General features: G+C 38.3%; 1 protein-coding gene across 1 annotated transcript in view; it reads left to right on the forward strand.

Moving 5' to 3' along the window:
- The first annotated feature begins 446 nt into the window (after positions 1-446).
- LOC121383083 (epidermal growth factor-like protein 7) overlaps positions 447-22,273 on the forward strand; it is a 75,998-nt gene continuing 54,171 nt past the window's right edge. Inside the window, exon 1 of the mRNA XM_041512855.1 lies at positions 447-1,873. Coding sequence (XP_041368789.1) covers positions 1,746-1,873 — 128 coding nt within the window. The 5' untranslated portion in view covers positions 447-1,745. The remainder of the gene's footprint in view (positions 1,874-22,273) is intronic.

The following is a 22,273-nucleotide window of genomic DNA, read 5'->3' on the forward strand; positions in this document are numbered from 1 at the left end:
TTCATTTTAAAACATGTACCCATTAATCTGATATCGGATCCACACAGACACTTTTAGAACAGGGTCAGTACGGGTAATATCTATAATCAGAGGGTTTTCTTCTTCTTTTTTTCAAAAACAGAACTGAATATTTATTTACTGAACAAAGGACGCTCGCCGGCCTAATATTATAATGTTTAGTGCGTGCCGCGGTTGTATTCCATTGATATCTTACAGTGCGAAATGTAACAAATGGTCCCTTTTAGACGTAGATTTTTTATCAGATGAACAATTTTAATGATAGACTCACTTGGGTTACACTCTCTGTAACTGTAATCCGACGGAATCACGTTATCGGTTCGTGCGTCCATTCAGAAGTAGTAAGCTAGTAGAAGTAGGACGGCATAGTCGCTTATTGACAGGTAAATAAAACACTGTATAAATAACACACAATATGCAGTATAATTAAGAGTCGTAACGTCTTTCTATGGTGGTAGTGTGAGAGGGGACATTGGCCTAGACAGGAGTTTGTATTATAGAGATAGATATACAGAAAACGTATTAACGAGCCACTATTCTAAAAAAAAGAAAGAAAAAAGTTCCGGCACATCCACACCCGGGGCCCAAGTTCTGGATAACTAGTCGATATTATTGGGGTGCGAGGGCATCCATATTTAACGGTATCAGGCGAAGGGGATACAGTTCTCAAAGTCCCCCCTTGTGACATCACTAGCAAGTGGGCAGCTTTGACTTTTGTATTTGGAGCTACATCGCCATGTTCCAGACAAGATTAACTTCACCTCAAAGGATTATAGTTGGCAGAATAACTACGAAGACCATTGCTTCCACCACCACCACTACTCAACTCTATGGTAGCTACAACTCTTGTATATTAGAATCGTCGACTACCGTTTGACAGTTAATTTCTCTAAGACACGACCAGGCTGTCAGAAGTAGGGTCTCTGGTTTGCTTACTTCATCGTGCTTCCGGACTGGGAAGTGGTGCTAAGGATGTAATCGAAGCATGCAATGAGTGCATGGTATTTGGTGGGGTTTTTATGCTTTGAGATATCCCCCAGGATCGCTTTATAAGATCTCGCTCTTTAGCGCGCTATATTCCGCGACTACCGGTCTCCCGCTTGACGCCTGGCTTGGTCTGAGGTGTGTAGGTCTGATCAAAGGTATACCGTAGGGTCAAGTGAGCCGCGTGCTTGTGGGATGTTCAGGGACGGAATTTAATCACGGATATTGATGTACAGTAGCAATTTTCTCCTCAATGATCGGTATTCGGATGATTTCTAAATATAAATGAAAAAACTACGATATTTTACGTTTTCTTGGGTATCGGATGATTAAAACGTAACTTCACAAGAATGTGAGTAAGATTATTGAGAAGTAGTGACATTAGGCAGCTGGTCGTGAGTCGAATGCACGAGGAGTGCGCGAGCGCTTGTAAGCAGACGACATTTGCCCAGGACGCCTGCAGGTGGAAATGAGAGAATGCTCGCACAATAAACCAATTCCTGAAAACAAGCGCCGCATTGGAATGCCTGAAGCAAGTTTTTCTGTGGTGAATGTAAACAATGAATTACAGAATTGCTGAGTGGCTTTGAAATTAATAAAGAGCAGATTTTTTGCATTGCGGATAAAGAAATGTTACTCGATGTAACTTTGGATCCCAAAGACGTATCTTTCGTTTGAAGTAAGAGACGCTAGAAGCACGCCAGTGAAACTGAAATACGTCTACTTGGGGTGAAATTCTATGAATGGTTTTTGGTGTCAAGATGCATTGGCAGTTTTCAATTGTCGTTTGGCTGGAGACATTAACCCTTGCAGTGCTGACCATCGTAACCGCCCAAGCTGCACCTGACGAATCTCGAACGATTCATCAAGGGTAAGTCCATTCAGATATTTTACTTTTTGTTTTTATTTGTTCATTCATTTTCAGACATGTTAATATATTTTACAAAATGTATTTAATAGAATTCAAGCACGTTGTTGCTCATTATGTAGTATCTACATGTTAAACCACGTTCACAAATACGCTAAAAGAGAACACCGAGTTTTCTACATACATATTTCTAGATTATGAATTTAAAGGGACATTCCTGAGTTTGTTGCACTTTTTAAAATGTTATCGACTAACAGAGACTTTTTAACGATTGTAATTACATATCAAATACATTTTTCTGGATAATATATTAGTGGCAGTATATTAAACGTGTTTCTGATCGTTCTAATATTTGTACTAGGTTAAATTTCATTGTACTTCCTAAAATATATTTGAAGACAAAATCCAATTTCGGCTTCTTACAAATATTGAGACGACCAGAAACACATTGAATATACAGACACTGATATTCTAAACAAGAAAATATATTTAATATGTAAGTTTAATCGTAGAAAGATTAAATTTTTCGGAAACATCTTACAATGTTGCAAACTCAGGAATGTCCCTTTAAGCACAATTCGTTTTTCCAAATATAATTAAAATACTGCAGTTGGTAATTTTAAAGACCAGAGTAAAATACGAAACAGCAACCCCCCCCCCCCCCCCACCTCACACCAACAAAAAACCCCAAACAACAACAACCCCCCCCCCCCAACAAAAACAACAACAACAACAACAAAAAATTCCAAATAACGCCTCACAAAACAACACAGCTCGAAAAGGAATTTAATAATTATATCAAAATGTGGAATCCATAACAAATAATTATCATCAATGTTAGATGGGCTGTCGGAGTAAAAACAGTACATACTAGTAAACTATTATTTACTCTTCTTTACGTTCCACTTCACTACTGTCCCTTACTGTTTCTACAACATTATTAATTTTTAACAGTGAAAACAAGTGCAGTTTGATATTGTATTATTCTACAACTAAGAAGGGACCTTGCAAGTTCGATAAGCTGTATTCATTTATTTTGTATAGTATATATAATACATGTTACTATTATAGATTTGATTCTAAAACGTTTTGGTTCATTTTGATATTTATATTTATGGAGCATCATAGCTCAGACGTTAAAGATGCCATGAATCATACGATATAACTTCATCGGTGCACCCCTTGGGTTATTTCCAATTTTATTTGACTGGTATGAGTTGTCTTGTTTGTTCGAAGGTGTCATATAATAGATAACTTGTTACTACCCGAAAGAAATAGCCTATGATTGCAGTGGATTTCATCTCTAACATTATACCAAGTTTGACATTATTATAACATTTGTTTACACTCTATTTTCGTGTCATGTGAATGGCTTAGCAGGTTTGAAAAGGAGAACGGTTTCGGTATTTTCAGTGTTTTGTTGTATTTATCATCTCGGGGAGTGGGTGTGGACCAGTGGAAAAGTGGCGGATATAGAGAATACTAAACGAATGGCCGTTAGACACCATTTGCCTTTTTAACAAGTCACGGCGAGTTGGATATGCTTTTAAACAATAGGTTGTGAGATAATTGGTATCTAACGGCCACTAGTGTAATATTCTATTTGTTACTTAACCCTCAGGTTTTATAAGACACCCAGACACGTTTCCCTTGCTACATCTTATTTACAGTGTATTCGGGCTTGCACAGTTAGCGTATGTAACTGAGCAGTCAGTTCATGTAGAGTTTATTTCATTTATCGTTGTGGCTTTGGCGTCTCAACCTTGATCGTAGAGCAGCCAATCAGACGTCCGACCTCTTACACATGTGATATCGCTGTGTGATACCAAAACTTTCACACACTGCGTTCTCCAATTGGTGTGTCAGAAAATAAATTGTACAAAAAATCATGGCGTAAATCACCTAGGTATTTACTTGTTGATATTAAACGAGCTTATATTTCATTTATGTCCCGAGTGAATTAATATTGATTTTTTTTCACTAGCTTTCGCGAGTGACAACTGAACATTAATTCACGATGGACATAAATTTGATACGTGTAACGCTTTTAAATAGAAACGGACAATGTACCTATTTAAAGTAAATGACAATGTTTGACCTAAATATATTAAAATATCCCCTTCAGTATACATCTAGCACAAATGACGACAATATTCTTCTTATAACACAAATGACAAATATTCTACATAATATTATGTTTACAACTTAATATTTTAACAGCAAAAGTTAACTGGAGGAAAGAAGCACATTAAACACAAAACGATTTCAGAAAGGAAATATTAATACAAGAAGAGAAACTATTGATATTCAACGCATCGCGATGGCAATTTATAGCTATTCTCCCTTGATTGACATTAAGAGTTTATTAATTAATCTTCAAACGTTTATTACCATTTGTGTTTACTTATAATAATTTAAGGTGTTAGTACATATAATAGTGAACTGTAAATGTATTGGTTGTAAATGTTGCAAGGAATAATAAGAACGTTAACCTGCCTCCGTTGTTAACAATTATCATATTGCAAAAAGTGAAGATTGTTTCGTAAAATAAGTAGAATCCACAGTTACATGGTGGATCTGTGATAAGGCCGTACACGCTCCATCTATCTGTTAGTTGAGAAGGGTTTGCTGGGACAGAAGGTGTCCAAGTGCAGCATTTGTTTGTTTTTTAATGCTAGCTTTTTTGAAGGGATGGGGGTCTAGATTATAAGGCATACATGCAAGACATGTGCATCTGTTATTTTAGAAAGGTGTTCTGGGGCAGATGTTATCCATGTGCAGCATTTTTAGTCATTATAATCGAATTGAATTCAAGCGTTTTGGAGGCTTGGAACAAGTATATTAGGCCATACAAGCATCGTACATCTATGAGTTGTTCAGTGTGGTGCCTGTAACAGATACGTAAATACAGTTTAAGCCCAAGTTGAGCGTGGGGCGGGATGTAGCCCAGTGGTAAAGCGCTAGCAGTCGGTATCCATGTCAGTGATCCGATTGGGCTATTTTCCCTTCCAGCCAATACACCACGACTAGCATATTAAAGACCGTGGTATGTGCTGTCTGTCTGTGGGATGATGCATATAAAATATCCCTTGTTACTAATGGAAACATGTAGCGGGGTTCCTCTCTAAGACTGTCAAACAAAATTAACTTTTTAAATGTCGTTGAAAAGGGTATTCTGGGGCAGAAGTTATTGTCCTAATGCAGGGTTTTTAGTCATTGTAACGAAATTGAATGCAAGCGTTTTGAAGGGTTGAAAGACAAGACTACAAGTCCACACAAACTTTGTGTATCTGTTAGTTCAGGGGGGCGGGATGTAGCCCAGTGGTAAAGCGTTCGCTTGATGCGCGGTCGGTCTGGAATCGATCTCCGTCGATGGACCCATTGGGGCTATTTCTCGTCACAGCCAGTGCACCACGACTGGTATACCAAAGACCGTGGATATGTTATCCTGTTTGTGGAACGGTGCATATGAAAGATCCCTTGCTGCTAATCGAAAAGAGTAGCCCATGAAGTGGCGACAGCCGGTTTCCACTCTCAATATTTGTGTGGTCCTTAACCATATGTCCGATGCCATATATATATATATATATATATATATATATATATATATATATATATATATATATATATATACTGTAACCGTAAATAAAATGTATTGAGTGCGCCGTTAAATAAAACATTCCTGTTAGTTCAGAAGGATTTGCTGGGGCAGACATCATAGAGCAACATTTTTTTTGTCATTATAACAAACCTGACTGAGAGCGTTTTGATAGGTTAGAAGGCAAGACTATAAGTCCATACAAGCATCATGTATTTGTTATCTGAGAAGGTAATACCGAGGCAGAAGTTATCCAGTTGCAGCATTTTTCAATCATTTTAACCGAATTGAATGCAAGCGTTTTGAAGGGTTGGGGACAGGTCCATTCATACTTCGTGCATCTGATGGTTTAGAAGGGTAGTTGAGAATTATCCAAGTTCACCAATAATTTGGTCATTATAACAAAACTGAATGTAAGAGAGTCTATAAGACCATACAAGCATCATTCATATGTTAGTTGAAAAGGATATTCTAGGATAGAAGTTATCCTAATGCATTAGTTTTATAGTAATTTTAATCAAATTGAATGGGAAAGTTTTGTAAGGTATGGGGACAAGAATGTGGGTTATTTGCATATGCAGTACGCGCATACTTATAATGGACACGGTATTCCTAAGCTAACTCCTGAATTTGATACACATGACATATTGCAGGAAGCACTGCAATAAACATTGACCTTGTGTCGAATTTGGTATCTGATTTCACTAAAAGCACCTTATTGCGCTTGAGAGACGGAATAAATACCATCAATGAAAGCGAAACCTTGTTATCACTTGGAATGACTAAGAGTAAAAGAAAAAGCTCGAGGAAAACACTCGCGAAAAAAAATCCCGAAAAAAGAGTTAAATGTAGGTAAATAATTACACAACCTTTGGCATATGATGACCTGAGATCGCGCAGCGTGCAGACGAAATATGACGCGACTGTAATGCATATCTTTTAGTGAGGTAAATACCGGTCATAAACAGCATTGTGAGTATTAAACGTTCAAAAGTAAATATTTAGCACCCACTAAGTAATATAGAAATAAACATAAGTTTTGTAGAATTTTTGTAGCAAGAGTTTGATAAACGAACTGAGATAAAATTGAAGAGAATTTGAAATAACTTGTTTGTTGTTATAAATTATCAGTCAGTGTAATGTGTAATTCTTTCAACGGATATGTAACTTAATTTACTTACATCAAGCTAAGGTTCAAGTGCGGTGTCCTGGTCTTGCAAATCGACAGCTTATGCGCGGCAGCTGCTATAGGATGACCGGTAGGAAGGAAACCTGCTGTGGTCACATGGGTTACTCATATTGGTTACCACAAAGGGTTGTTTTATGTAGATAGCAAATACTGCGGCCTTTGATATATCAGCCGTGGAACACTTTCTGCAACAAAACTAAACTACAATAATTAATCTGCCGAGGTGAATTCTCATTCCAGCCAGTGCACCACGACTGGCATATCAAAGGCCGTGGTATGTACTACCCTGGCTGTGGGATTGTGCTAATCAAAAAGAGCAGCCCATGAAGTGGCGATAGCGGATTTTCTCTTTCAATATCTGTGTAAATAAAATGTGTTGAGTGCGTCGTTAAATAAAACATTTCCTTCCGAGGTGAATTGATCACAGACGACATCCGAATTGAAACTTGCTTAAGAATATTCATATTTCTTTCCTCACATGTCATATCTTGTTTAACATCCAGTGGCCGCTCTCTAATTTTGTGCTGGGGTGTCGTTAAACATCCATACATTTTTCACATGTTTTCGCCATCGCTAAATACATTTCTGATTGACTCTGATCAATATCAATCTACAAGCTTTGCACATGGTCATAAAAATGTCGATGTTTTAGTTAAATATTTGAAGACATGTTTTAAAAACTGTTTATTTATCTTTGAGTTTATGTTGCAGTACACTTTAGTGAAAGATGTATGTAACCATAAAACTTAACGAAGAATATATGGTTTTATGGTTTTAATTCTAAATCAGTGTGAAACACATGCGACTACAAGCATTCTAAAATTGCCGTGTGTTAGATCAGTGACTTGGTTTACAGATAAAACGACAGAACATGTCATCAGGCTCAGTTTCGTATTTATTTTGAACATGTGTTTTAAATGTGGATAAATATTATTTTACACAACATATTTGTTTTTTTAATTTATTTATTTTGCAGATAATTTCAGATATCTTTAGGGTAACATTACGCTAGTTCCTTTACAAAAATAAAGCTTTTTGAAATATTCACAAATGTCATTCCTTTTTTTTCTTTTATTAAAATTAAAATATATATACATTTTAAAACTGAGCGGTATATAGCCTACATGCGTGAGATGCGATAGGTCGTAGGATTGGTACTCTTCAGTTAATAATCGATCCAATCATACCAACAAGTTAAAGTTCACTGGGCTAAGTCCCGCCCGCAACATTCCAACAAGTGCACCGAGACTAAAGTCCGAACCCAATTGTTAACAACTACGATAAATTACTCTCCTACCATTAATTACTGTTACATTTTCCCTAAATTTTGTCCAGACACACGATGTGCAAAAACAATTACATTGACAGATATTCCACATATGAGACTGTAACGATGTCACCAGCATCGATTTCGCTAAGATCGCATAGGACAAAATACATGCAGTTTTCTGCCGTCTACCATTTTGCTTTTTTTTAATGGAATACTCTTCTAGAGGGGTGAAAGCCTCCAAAGTATGTGACGTAATTACAATAAAATCAATGTTTTCTAGTGGTATCTTTAAACAAAAACACAAAAATAATAATATGACGTCATCACGTTTGCTTTTATTCATAACATGTTATGACGCTGTTAGATTAAGTCATATTCTTTCATCCCTCTTGGAGAGTATTCCATAAAAAGGCAAAATGCAGCCGACACAAAGTTACATAGTTTTTGCCCTAAGCGATCTCATCGAAGTCGATATAGGTGACATGGTGATCATCTAGTATGTGGAATCTGTGTCAATGTAATGGGGTTTTTTCAAGATTTCTGTCTGGACAAAATGTGGATAAAATCTAACAAAAATAAAGGTAGGAGAGCAATTTATCATAGTTGTTAACATTTTGGTTCGGACTTTACTATATGCTATTCTGTCTGAAGATCCTCGTTGTTAATAGCTAATATAACAGAGTAGCATATGCCATATGGACGGGTTTTCTTTCTCACACTAACTCAGTAATCTCTGTTCCCAGACAAGCTGCCCTGCAAATGAAGCTTTATCAGACTTTGACTCTGTGTGTCCGAGACTTTATTAAAATTAAAACTTGTTGGTCAGAAGAACATCACTGAACTTTAATTCTATATAGTCGCAGAAGAAAACTCTCACCATCATGACCACATTCATCATCGTCATCATCATCATCATCATCATCACCATCATCATCATCACCTCCACCACCATCGTCATCATCACCTCCACCACCATCGTCCGTACCATAGTCATGACCGTCATCATGATCATCTTCGTCACCATCATTGTCGTCAACGTCAACGTCATCAACACCATCATCATCAAATCATCATAATCAATATCAACATAATCACAGTCATCATAAGCGTACGAGACAGAGCTCTGCCCCTAGATCTGGAGCAAATCCTCAAATTCGGGCAAAAATTATAAAGATATTGGGGGGAAATGTAATAACCTGAAACCTTATTTATTTTACCATGTATTTCCATCATTCTGCCATCAAAATTAGTTGTAATCCATGAAAAATGCGTAGTGATTCGTTTGCAACCCTATATAGCTGTTTGATAGTTATGCTAATATGAATAAATGTTCGTTTAATTCTGGCAAAAACCAGCCTGTCTCCCTAACAAAATGGGAGCCCGTACGCCTAGGACAGTCATCAAAAGACTACAGAACCCATAAATAAATACATTATGAGATAGATCATAAAAGTAATATAAAACATGAAACGTAATCCGCATGGCTGTCATCATCTGGATTAAGCCTTTTAAAATGGACATGCGATATATCCTGGTTTATAGACTGAGTAGAATGTTCACACATAAATATATCAACACGTTGTGTCACTTACTCTTGTTCATGTTTATTACTGTAGAGCGTATGCATCTGGCTGTATCAATTTGGTTTCTCAGACTTCCTGTTATGTTTTCATAGAGGAAATTAACTAAGATAGCCAAGTGGCTGCACTGAGGGTAAAGAGCTAAGAACAGCTGGTTCACACTGTTCGCAAGTCTGTAGGTCTTCGAATTTGGTCCACATTTGTGTAACACGCGCTGGCATGCACCGTCGTAACTACATACAGCCATAAAACGCACGTTAAAATCCTACCAGATCGGTGGTCCATGATTGGGCATATCACAGGTCGTGATGTGTAATGCGCTGTCTTTGGGACAATAAATATAAACAAAACGCTATGCTGCTAATCCGTAGTTAATATATTGGGAGTAGGCTTAGTTAATATAGTGGGAGTAGGCTTAGTTAATATAATGGGAATAGGTTTAGTTAATATAGTGGGAGTAGGCTTAGTTAATATAGAGGGAGTAGGTTTATTTAATATAGAGGGAGTAGGTTTAGTTAATATAGTGGGAGTAGGCTTAGTTCATATAGTGGGAGTGTGACGGTACATGCTCTTATCTTTTCGCCTGTGGCGATGTTAATTGTTTTAGAGGGCTGTGTGCACTTGGTTACATAATACCTCCGCGCGACCGTACCCCCCTAATACACACTTAGATCAGGCGTGGAGGCCATGTGGCCAGTAGTTACGTAATACCTCCGATAGTGCGGTTTTACGACCGAGATTTTTGGCGAACTAGGCGACAGTAAGTCTGGCCATCTAAGGAAAAATACCGTCTCTGGGAGTTGGGACAAATTCACATGATAGGTGAGGTGCCGCGTTGTGCCCCCAGGCGATATTCGCTGTCTCTGGGATTTTATAATAAATAGCTAGGATTTTAGATATATCGGGGAGAAACATTGGAAGTATCCAGGGGAAACAGACGTCGTCCACTGAACGATCTATATAAGTTCAGTCCGGACGTGGTAAATATATTTTTCTGCTCTGTTGTATAACCTTGATGTGATTGATGTGACTTTTAATATTTTAATACTGTATTATACCAATATTATTTAGACAGTGTTTCCGGTAATCTGACGAAGTAAATTGTAGGCTTCACTGTTCTAAAAATATAAAGCTTAGCCGGTCATCCTAGAGGACCTAGGTAAACTGTATGTTATTTTCTTTATTGTGATAGGTACCAGCATTAATTCTGTATTACAAGGTTACTGAATGAGTAGTTAAGGGTTAATTAAAAATTAACCAAGTAGGAATAGAGTTGTAATTCCTTTATTAATTAAGTTCCCCTGGAAGCGTTTCTCAGTTATCATACGTGTGGGTGTTGTGTCACGGTCAAGTGATTAGAATATTGTGTAAACTAGACACCTAGAGATTAACTAATTAAGTGATCAGTTCTGAGTTGTTATTATTTGTTGTTGTTAATTAACTACTGCGGCAGTACATTTGTCAGCGTAGTATTAATACAGATTCCAAAGTGTATTGTGTTTTTGTTGTGTTTTCTAGTGAACTAAACGTGCTATAATAACACATATTTATATAAGATCTATCTCTGATTATACCTAGAGACGAGCCACTCGGGTTTTAAACTGCCCAATACAGAGAGATTTAATAGATGATGATGATGATAACTAGTTTAACGTGCCCATATACCACTAGGGTTTCGAACACGCCCATCCCGAGTCCGACCTCCGATAAGATCGGTGGCCTGACTCGGGATGGAGGGGGGAGGGGGGGGGGGGGTTGAAAATGGGCAGAATTTTGAAAACAACAATTAGTAAAAAAGTTAATAGAGTAAATAAAATGAAAAAAAAAAAGGTTACAAGCCAAAAAAAAGAAAGAATTGACTGCTCGGCCGAATATTTATATAATTTGGAGCATTTCAGAAGGACAATCCAAAATTAAATAAGAGAAAGAAGAGAGAATCGGACTATTTAATAATATTAAAAAAAAAGAAAAAAAAAGTAATTAAGACATAAAATTTTGAACGCAGATCTAAAGGTTTAAAGTCCGATCGATATGTCCACGCGTGTGGCCTCGTTAAGGCCGTTTGGGTGCACAGCTTAAAGGGACGAGATGGGTTGCATCGCGTCAAGAAAACCCCTAGATTGACAGTCGATAGACGTTGAAGGTGTAGTGCTGTGCTGAAATACAGATCTTGAGAAGCCGGATCCGTCTGAACGAGAGAGAGTATCAGACTAGGGTATAGTCCAGTCGTCATGGGTTGGTATAGTGGTGCGGACGGGCCCGACTCCGGAGGATACGAGATGGTATCACTATAAGGCAAGGTAAAGTCTAGAAAAAGAGTAGTAGGGGCCGACCCCGCTTCCTATTTCTTCTTAGAGTGGGGCGGTCAATCTTCCAGTGCTGCTTGGACAGGCTCGGACATGTAGAGACTAAACGCGAACAACCGTGGCGTTCTGCAGAATGGCCGTCATACGAGTCACCAAAAAAACGAAGTCGACAGTCAGACGGAGAAATGACGTGGAGGCAAGGAATCTCGCTAAAAAAGAATCCAACCTGGTGGTGCAGGCTGTCGAAACGAGAAGCGTTCCAGCGTTCAATCAGTTCCAATGGCCGCATACATCCCAGAAGAAAACTTCATTTCGCTGACAAAAACAACGAAATGAAGGACCCCCAAGTCGAGCACACGAAAGCACGTGCTGTGTGCACAAACGAAACAAACACGTCTTACCGCGTGGAGCTCCAGACTGGGAATGGTTTAATAAATATACAGTTAGGAGAGATATTTGGATAATCGTGTTTTATTCAGTTACGGGTATTATAGGATCCCCGTGGCAGGGAGTAGGCTTAGTTAATATAGCAGGAGTAGACTTCGTTAATATAGCAGGAATAGGTTTAGTTAATATAGCAGGAGTAGGCTTAGTTAATATAGCAGGAGTAGGCTTAGTTAATATATTGGGAGTAGGCTTAGTTAATATAGCAGGAGTAGGCTTAGTTAATATAGCAGGAGTAGGCTTAGTTCATATATTGGGAGTAGGCTTAGTTGATATAACAGGAGTAGGTTTAGTTAATATAGCAGGAGTAGGCTTGGTTAATATAGCAGGAGTAGGCTTAGTTAATATAGCAGGAGTAGGTTTAGTTAATATAGCAAGAGTAGGCTTATTTAATATAGCGGGAGTAGGTTTAGTTAATATAGTGGGAATATGTTTAGTTAATATAGTGGGAGTAGGCTTAATTAATATAGTGGGAGTAGGGAGTAAGTTTAGTTAATATAGTGGGAGTAGGTTTAGTTAATATAGTGGGAGTAGGCTTAGTTAATGTAGTGGGAGTAGGTTTAGTTAATATAGTGGGAGTAAGTTTAGTTAATATAGTGGGAGTAGGTTTAGTTAATATAGTGGGAGTAGGTTTAGTTAATATAGTGGGAGTAAGTTTAGTTAATATAGTGGGAGTAAGTTTAGTTAATATAGTGGGAGTAAGTTTAGTTAATATAGTGGGAGTAGGTTTAGTTAATATAGTGGGAGTAGGCTCAGTTAATATAGTGGGAGTAGGCTCAGTTAATGTAGTGGGAATAGGCTCAGTTAATGTAGTGGGAGTAGGTTTAGTTAATATAGTGGGAGTATGTTTAGTTAATATAGTGGGAGTAGGTTTCCACTAAGTTTAACTAGTATAGCATGTTCTGGACAAACAGTCCAAGTAGTTGATTCCCGTGTCATCGCTTCGTCATCGTCGTCATCGTCGTCATTATCACCACCACCATCACCACCATCACCACCACCATAATCACCACCACCACTGTCATCACCACTACAATCATCATCATCATCATCATCATCATCACCACCACCACCACCACCACCATCATAATCACCACCACCACCGTCATCACCACCACCACCACCACCACCACCACCACCATCATTATCATCATCACCACCATCACCATCGTCACTTTCATCATCATCATCATCATCATCATCATCATCACCATCATTGATATATCACCATTATGCCATCTTACTTAAACAACTGGGAGCAATTAAGAATTATTTAATTTTCAAATGGCATATGTGTGTGTGTGTGGGGGGGGGGGGGGGGCAATGTAGTATCTTTAGATTTGGGAGAATAGTGCAGTCACCCCCAACCACCTCCTCCCCTGCTTCTGAGATTAGTATCTCCCTGTAAGTCCGAAATGCATTGCAGGTACTGTAACTAGTGAGTTTCAAAATACACAGTACAGTCAGTAAAGAGTGAATGTGTAGCAAATCTAGGCAAGGAAGGCAGTTTGACATGATTACATGCAGTTTGTTGACTCCATGCCTAGTGGTGCATCCCAAGGTAATGGTGAAGGTGGCAAGGAGGAAATGAAGAATATAATAAGGGGTGTGGGGGTGTGGTGAGAAAGTCGGTACTTAATTCAATTAGTTGGTCAGTGAATCGGTCATTTAGTAATTACGTTAGACATTATATTAGATCTTTAACTCGGTCATCAGGTCTTTGATTCTTTCAGTCAGTAAATATTTCTCACTCATCATGTCTGATTCAGTCATAATTGTTTTTGACTCGGTCATACAGTCCCTGATTCTTTCTGTACTTGATGTGATCAGTCAACTAGTCAGACAGTGAGGTTTTGGGAGACAGGCAGACAGGCATGCAGACGGGCAGGCAGACAGGCTGACAAGCAGACAGACAGACGGGCAGGCGGGCAGGTAGGCAGGCAGACAGGCGGGCAGGCGAGCAGACAGGCAGACAGGCAGGCGGACAGGCAGACAGGCGGGCAGGCGGGCAGGCAGGCAGTCAGATGGCAAGCCCGTTTCAGTTTCATTGCTGAACTCTTGACACGAGAAGGTTGTTAATATTCATGATGGGAGCGTGTCTAGTCGTTCGTATGTCATTGTGTTCTAGACAGGCAAAACAATGCATGAATTTTTATTTGGCCAATTTAACGTATGCTTCTTAAAAACAACATCACAGACCAGTAAACATCACGTAAAACAGGGTGTTGATTGTATCACAGTTTACACAACGGCGGCTGGCATTCCTCGGCATATCTTCACGCAGATAGTGTTGAAAACGTTATCAGGGAGGAACAAATCTTATTAATATCTCACCAAGAGGCAAAATAAGCAAGCCCTTGGCATTTTGATATGGAACGTAATCTTAGACATTGTTATCCTATTGTTGTATTTCTAGACGCCATAAGGACCAGGTGCACCCGAGACTGTGGTAAAAAAAAAGAGGAGGAATTTACCAAAGAAAATGAAATGTTGCAAATCTAGAACAACAAACAAAAACCAACATAATTACAATAGCAGGGTAAATATTACGGATACAACTTTCATAAATGTTTAAGATGCATAGGGCCAGAACGATTTCCTAAGCGATTTCCTAGAACGATTTCCTGTTAATGTTTTTTAAAATTGTACAAAATATACTAGATTTTGCAGAGTGTGCTCCGTAAAATGACAACTGAAAAGTGTAAGAAATTACAACACGAATACTTGCCAAGTATGTTCTTTTTTGTCTAGAAAATATATATTTAGTTTGATGTTTTTCAAATTTATAATAATTATTTCCACCCTTATGCTACAGTTTCTTTGATTAAAACATTATAGTCCTATTATACACCCAATATGGTTGAGCTGTTTGCGTGTCGTGTCGTGTCGTGAACTATAATCCGGCCTGTTTGTCGTGTTATGAATTATAGTCCAGTGTGATCTGTTAGTAACGACCCATCAGTTACAAATTAATAGGCCATGGGTGTCAGTAGCTCTTTTATTACCCGGCAATCTGAAACTGTCACGTGATTCGTCAAACCAGACTCGGAAGTAAGAGTTCTCCTACAGACAAAAGTTAAAGTTAACACTTGTTTTGTTTATAGTAACGACACTACTAGAGTACATTAATTAATAATTGGCTATTGGATGTCAAACAGTTGATAATTGTGACAAGCAATCTTCATAGAAAAAGTTAAAAAAATAAATAATAAAAGATTGCTTAGCTTAGTGGTATATGGACACTTTAAACCAGTTACTAAGGTAACTGGTTTAAAGTGTCCATATACCACTAGGGTTTCGAACACGCCTATCCCGAGTCCGGCCTCCGATAGGATCGGGGGTCTGACTCGGGACAGGGATAACCTAACAAATAGGGTCAATTTTGAAATTTTGAATATTAACGCCAAAAGTATAAAAAAAGGGGAAAATTGAGGTTAATAAGTTTTGGCTGCGCCCTTTTTTTTATTTTTTATGAACATTCCTCGGCACGCTTAGCTTAGCTTAATAACTGGTTTAACGTGCCCATATACCACTAGGGTTTCGTAAAAGATTGCGCAATTTTCATGAGGTAATTTTGGCGCCTAATTTGAAACAGTTCATCGATAGAGAAATGGAAGAAAGGAAGGACATATTTTATTTAACGACGCACTCAACACATTTTAATTACGGTTATATGGCGTCAGACATATGGTTAAGGACCACACAAATATTGAGAGGAAACCCGCTGTCGCCACTTCATGGGCTACTCTTTTCGATCAGCAGCAAGGGATCTTTTATATGCACTATCCCACAGGCAGGGTAGTACATACTACGACCTTTGTTACACCAGTTGTGGAGCACTGGCTGGAACGAGAAATAGCCCGATGGGTCCATCGACGGGGATCGATCCTAACGAGTAATTTTTATTTAGTTTGTAGAATAGCAGCTCTTACTGGAATCTTACCTATTGGGGGCCGTTGTGGTTGAACTCCCCTCGTTGCCCCCTAATTTAGCTATTTAGCTAATTTGATCATCTCGTGGGATTCTTCGAGACAAATTAAACCTACGTTTACCAGTCCTCAATTTCTCAAAGTCGTGACTAGTTGCATTCTGTAACAATCGTCGTCTGCTAGCGTTTTCTTTTAAATGTGATCAAACAATTTAATATATTGTTCAATATTTTAACACGTATACTGTTACAGTAATTACAAATTATATTTGTTTACAGTCAAAAGTCGGCAACTGTTTTATGTTTGTGTACGTGCTCACAAAACGGTACATCATTGTTTTCGTAGCACGCAGTTCATATCTACCTTTTTAAATATTTTATGTATTTTAACGCATAAAATAAATATCGATACATACAGACACGGTTTGCACGGGACCGGCCAGTCATATCAACACAAACTATATATCGACTCAAGCAAGTTCGACACAACGGTTCTCGACTATATATATATATATATATATATATATATATATATATATATATATATATATATATATATATATATATGTATATAGACAGCACATACCAACTGCTTTGATATACCAGTCGTGACCTACAGACAAATATTAACACACTGTTTTGATAACTGGCAGTCCTCCTACAAACGAATTAGAAAGCAGCTGGCGTTTTTGGGAGTGACAGTCCTCCTATACACGACAATGATTCGCGGAATCAGTCACTATCTTGTCAAAAAATCCTTTGATTCTTCCTTGTGCAGAGATACGATTTTATCTATGATATATTGTCTTGTCGTTCAGATGCATGCCTTTACGATGCATGTCATCGCATAGTTATTTATTTAGAGAAAAAACCCTAACAAAGAACAAGGTCTTCCTATTTTAGAATCCACGCCACCTAGGTAATAAAATACTATTACAGGTGAATATTTTAAAAGATAAATGGTTTATGTCCAAAATAACACAAACTTTAGGTAAGTATATCTTCATTTTAAATACACGAGACGGTTAAAGATATTTTTGATTAATACCAGCAATTTATCATCTACACTGTGTTCACACAAAGAGCGCATATTGTAAGAAGACATCTTAGATGCTCATATGCGTGAAGGGACTATTCTGACTGTGTAGGTAGTAAACTAGATTGTGGTGTCATCTACCGAGAGCTAACACATTACGCCGTCGCTCTAGAATCGCTTATGACTTTAGTTCATGCCGGGTCTACTTACAGTGCAAGAGCTAAGAGTCATTATTTTATTGAAAGTGACCAGATGTTTGGTGGATATTTCTGAAAAGGTCAACCCCTGGGCTATACAGAAAGCTAATCTTTAATGTTTGGTCAATGGTAAACACGGTTACACAAGTCAAAGGTTAAATATATACTTGCAATAATCGAATTTTCAGTGAAATGCTTTTATAAATGCGTTTTACATGATATCCATTGCCATATATAATGTGTAAGGCTCTCGGAGTGGTTTTGAAAGTAGGGTGTCTCGCGGAAAGGAAATTGGAGGGCCCGAAGAGACCAAAGCTTTTAGAAGGGGTTAGGAAGCATGCTCCCCTAAGAAAATTTTGTATTTCATGTGTTCAAATACGACATTTCCAGCTTTCTGGCCCCCTTTGCCGCAACCTCGGATGTATAATTTAACCAAATATATTTCAATTCAATAAATACTGTGAAAAGCCTTTTGAAAAAATTAAATATATACGCAATAAAAAAAAAATGCTGCTTTCATTGGCAGTTATATGTATGTGTATATGTGTATGTGTGTATGTGTATGTGTGTGTGTGTGTGTATATATATATATATATATATATATATATATATATATATATATATATCTCTCTCTCTCTCTCTCTCTCTCTCTCTCTCTCTCTCTCTCTCTCTAAATATATATATATATATATATATATGACATTGTTAATTTGTACGAAACACCGGTGTCTATTCCAAATAAATTAATATACCTCTGTTTGGTGTACTATTGATACAGTGTACATTTGAGGTTCAAATCATAATAAAGCACACTAAATTGATTAATGAAACAAGAGATTTGCTTAAAAAATTATTATCTAAATCTCTTAAATGCCACATGAACCCCATTCTCTTGCAGGTTCACACTGTTCATGCAGGAATTGTCTGGGTGAAACGGTTGATGCACTACTTATATCAGTTTTATTAGACAATGTTAATATTATAAGCAATGGTCTAACGGAACGCACATTGGTTTTTGGCCGCATTGGCAAAGAAGAAAGAAACCTCACGTTATATAGTTGATACTAACGAGTTATTAATTAATATCCAGTTTATGACAAGAGTGAATTCTTTTTACTTGGAACCACGAGAGACATAAACCGTAATACATAATAAGGGCGGTATCTCTGCACAATGTGGAATCGAGTGGGCATTTGGCAAAATAGTGATTGATTCTATGAATCTCTATCTAGTGTCTTGTCTTTAGGACACCCTGAGGAGATCATTTACTGGAGATTTCATCCCTCTGAATAACAAGTACTAATTTTGTTATTCAATTTATTTTCCCCAGAAACATTTGTTTATGTTCCTTAGAAATCAATCTAAGTTTATCTTTCGCTAAAACTTGTAAAACTTATTTAATAAACTTCATAATAACTGGTAACTCGTGTATTATTATCTATTTAATAAGTATTCGCAATATGCTCGGCAACTTTTAGTTTGTTGTTTTTTGTCACTATGCCTACACTGAACACTACAGTAACATGACACATACTCATATGTATACAAGAAAACAAAAGCATTTGTTGAAGAGAACATTACCCCATCCACTGAACTTCCTTCAGTCATTCTTACGTGACTGGATCAAAGACATCTCAGGATGTAACTTGATTTATGTGCGCACGCCAGCTATAATTGTTAGAGGCGAATCCGGAATCCAGCCTATTATGTTATTTTTATTTAAGTTTCTTTCAGTACAGGATAATTAAAACTTGTCTTCAAAGTTTAGCTCTGTGTGTGTGTTTCCTGCTCGGTATCACCAGGAATGAATAGCAAATGGGGACATTGCCCTCGAGTCACCAAATTCGTCTCGTAATCATTTCATAATATCAACAAATTCCAGGACTCGCGCACTGGCGTAGCTAGGATTTTAGATGTGGAGGGGGACCCACTAATGGGGAGAGGGAGCAACCTACACTATGTATGTATGTATTGATGTATGAATATCTATATATTGTATGTATGTCGAGGTTGACTATTACATACATAGATATTAACGCACTGGCGCAGGGGATAATTAAATCCTTTCTGGCCTCAAAAATTGTCCCATGTATGTATTTGTGTATGTATGTATGTATGTATGTATGTATGTATGTATGTATGTATGTATGTATTGATGTATGAATATCTATATATTGTATGTATGTCGAGGTTGACTATTACATACATAGATATTAACGCACTGGCGCAGGGGATAATTAAATCCTTTCTGGCCTCACAAATTGTCCCATGCCGTTGCTGGGACTCGAACCTGTGGCAGCGATTCGCCCGCAAATTGGCAGACTAACCACGATACGCTCTGAGCTATCGAAGCTTCCATAAAAAGGAAGCTCTTTCAACTCAACCATATGCATGGGGCCTACAATCTACGCGGTCGATCCCGCTTACGTGCATGAAACAGTGGGCAGACCTGGCACTGGCTAGTATGTATTGATGTATGAATATCTATATATTGTATGCATGTCGATGTTGACTATTACATACATAGATATTAACGCACTGTCGCAGGGGATAATTAAATCCTTTCTGGCCTCACAAATTGTCCCATGCCGTTGCTGGGACTCGAACCTGTGGCACCGATTCGCCCGCAAATTGGCAGACTAACCACGATACGCTCTGAGCTATCGAAGCTTCCATAAAAGGAAGCTCTTTCAACTCAACCATATGCATGGGGCCTACAATCTACGCGGTCGATCCCGCTTACGTGCATGAAACAGTGGGCAGACCTGGCACTGGCTAGTATGTATTGATGTATGAATATCTATATATTGTATGTATGTCGAGGTTGACTATTACATACATAGATATTAACGCACTGGCGCAGGGGATAATTAAATCCTTTCTGGCCTCACAAATTGTCCCATGCCGTTGCTGGGACTCGAACCTGTGGCACCGATTCACCCGCAAATTGGCAGACTAACCACGATACACTCTGAGCTATCGAAGCTTCCATAAAAAGGAAGCTCTTTCAACTCAACCATATGCATGGGGCCTACAATCTACGCGGTCGATCCCGCTTACGTGCATGAAACAGTGGGCAGACCTGGCACTGGCTAGTATGTATTGATGTATGAATATCTATATATTGTATGTATGTCGAGGTTGACTATTACATACATAGATATTAACGCACTGGCGCAGGGGATAATTAAATCCTTTCTGGCCTCACAAATTGTCCCATGCCGTTGCTGGGACTCGAACCTGTGGCACCGATTCGCCCGCAAATTGGCAGACTAACCACGATACGCTCTGAGCTATCGAAGCTTCCATAAAAAGGAAGCTCTTTCAACTCAACCATATGCATGGGGCCTACAATCTACGCGGTCGATCCCGCTTACGTGCATGAAACAGTGGGCAGACCTGGCACTGGCTAGTATGTATTGATGTATGAATATCTATATATTGTATGTATGTCGAGGTTGACTATTACAAACATAGATATTAACGCACTGGCGCAGGGGATAATTAAATCCTTTCTGGCCTCACAAATTGTCCCATGCCGTTGTGGGACTCGAACCTGTGGCACCGATTCGCCCGCAAATTGGCAGACTAACCACGATACGCTCTGAGCTGTATGTATGTCTGTATGTATGTATGTATGTATGTATGTATATGTATGTATGTGTGTATGTATGTATGTACATTGTGTATATGTATGTATGTATGATTTTGTAAAATTTAGTACAGTAGAAAAAATAGAAAAAAGGTTTGACTGGGGGTTGGGAATTTTGACCCCGTGCCCCCTTCTCTCGCTACCCGCGGATTATATCTGAAAGTGAGGGGCCACTGTCAATTCAGTTGTCTGCGAGATGAAAATACATGTATATGAGGGCCTAAACATGTTGGGATGGCGTTCATGGGGAAATGAATTTCAGGTGTTCAAATACGGCATTTCCAGCCTTCTGGGCAGATTATCAGAGAAACGTGGCCAACACGGTCCCCTCCCCGTCCCGCTACCCAAGGATTGGAAGTACATTATATTAATTACAAATGTAAGATGGGTCCGCGAACTCCGATTTGGTGAGAGCATCGCAGCGTTATAGGACTGGACATTGATTACTTAACCCCATCATGGATAAAGTTAAAGTAAATTATTTGGCATTGTTAGCAATAAAAACCTTCCAGCTCCATCCATATAATGAATTTCGGAATATCCCTACCTATAAACCTAAAAGACCAAGAAGGTCAACAAGCAGACTATATGTAAATCTTAATCAGTACCCCTGACTGTGGACCACAAATCAGATCACAAATTGGCATGTCGCTATCATGTGGTCCCTTACCATCAGCAAGCCTACTTCTTTTGTTACGAGCCTACATATTATATTCTTACACAAGATAGCTAACATTATGTGCTATTTTCTTATATGTTTTTATTACTATCTGTCACAAAACGTTTCATTAATCGTATACCGGCGAATAAAAGTTTCTCATTGTTGTATGAAAGCCTTTTTGTCCCACGAGTACCTTATTTACTGACACGAGTAATATTATCGCTTAGGCATAACTTTACAAAAAAAACCGGTCATCATTGTTTTCTGTCCGTGGCAATTGACAATAAATCCTTCAAAAAGTGGACGTGGTATTTGTAACTGTGTAACATGAGATGACAGGCGACACAAGATGACACGACAGACGACACCACACGAGAAGGCAGACGTGAATACAAGAGGAGGCGGACGACAGGAGAAGACAATCAGAACGTACGACCATCCATTATCCATGCTTTCTGTCAAATAGTAAATTAACTCCTTTTTAAGTGAACCGTTTGACGAAGGTATTGATAGCCTAAATCCCAGTTTAATCCACGTCAGTG

Source organism: Gigantopelta aegis, chromosome 10 (genome assembly GCF_016097555.1).
Source record: "Gigantopelta aegis isolate Gae_Host chromosome 10, Gae_host_genome, whole genome shotgun sequence".
NCBI lineage: Eukaryota > Metazoa > Mollusca > Gastropoda > Neomphalida > Peltospiridae > Gigantopelta > Gigantopelta aegis.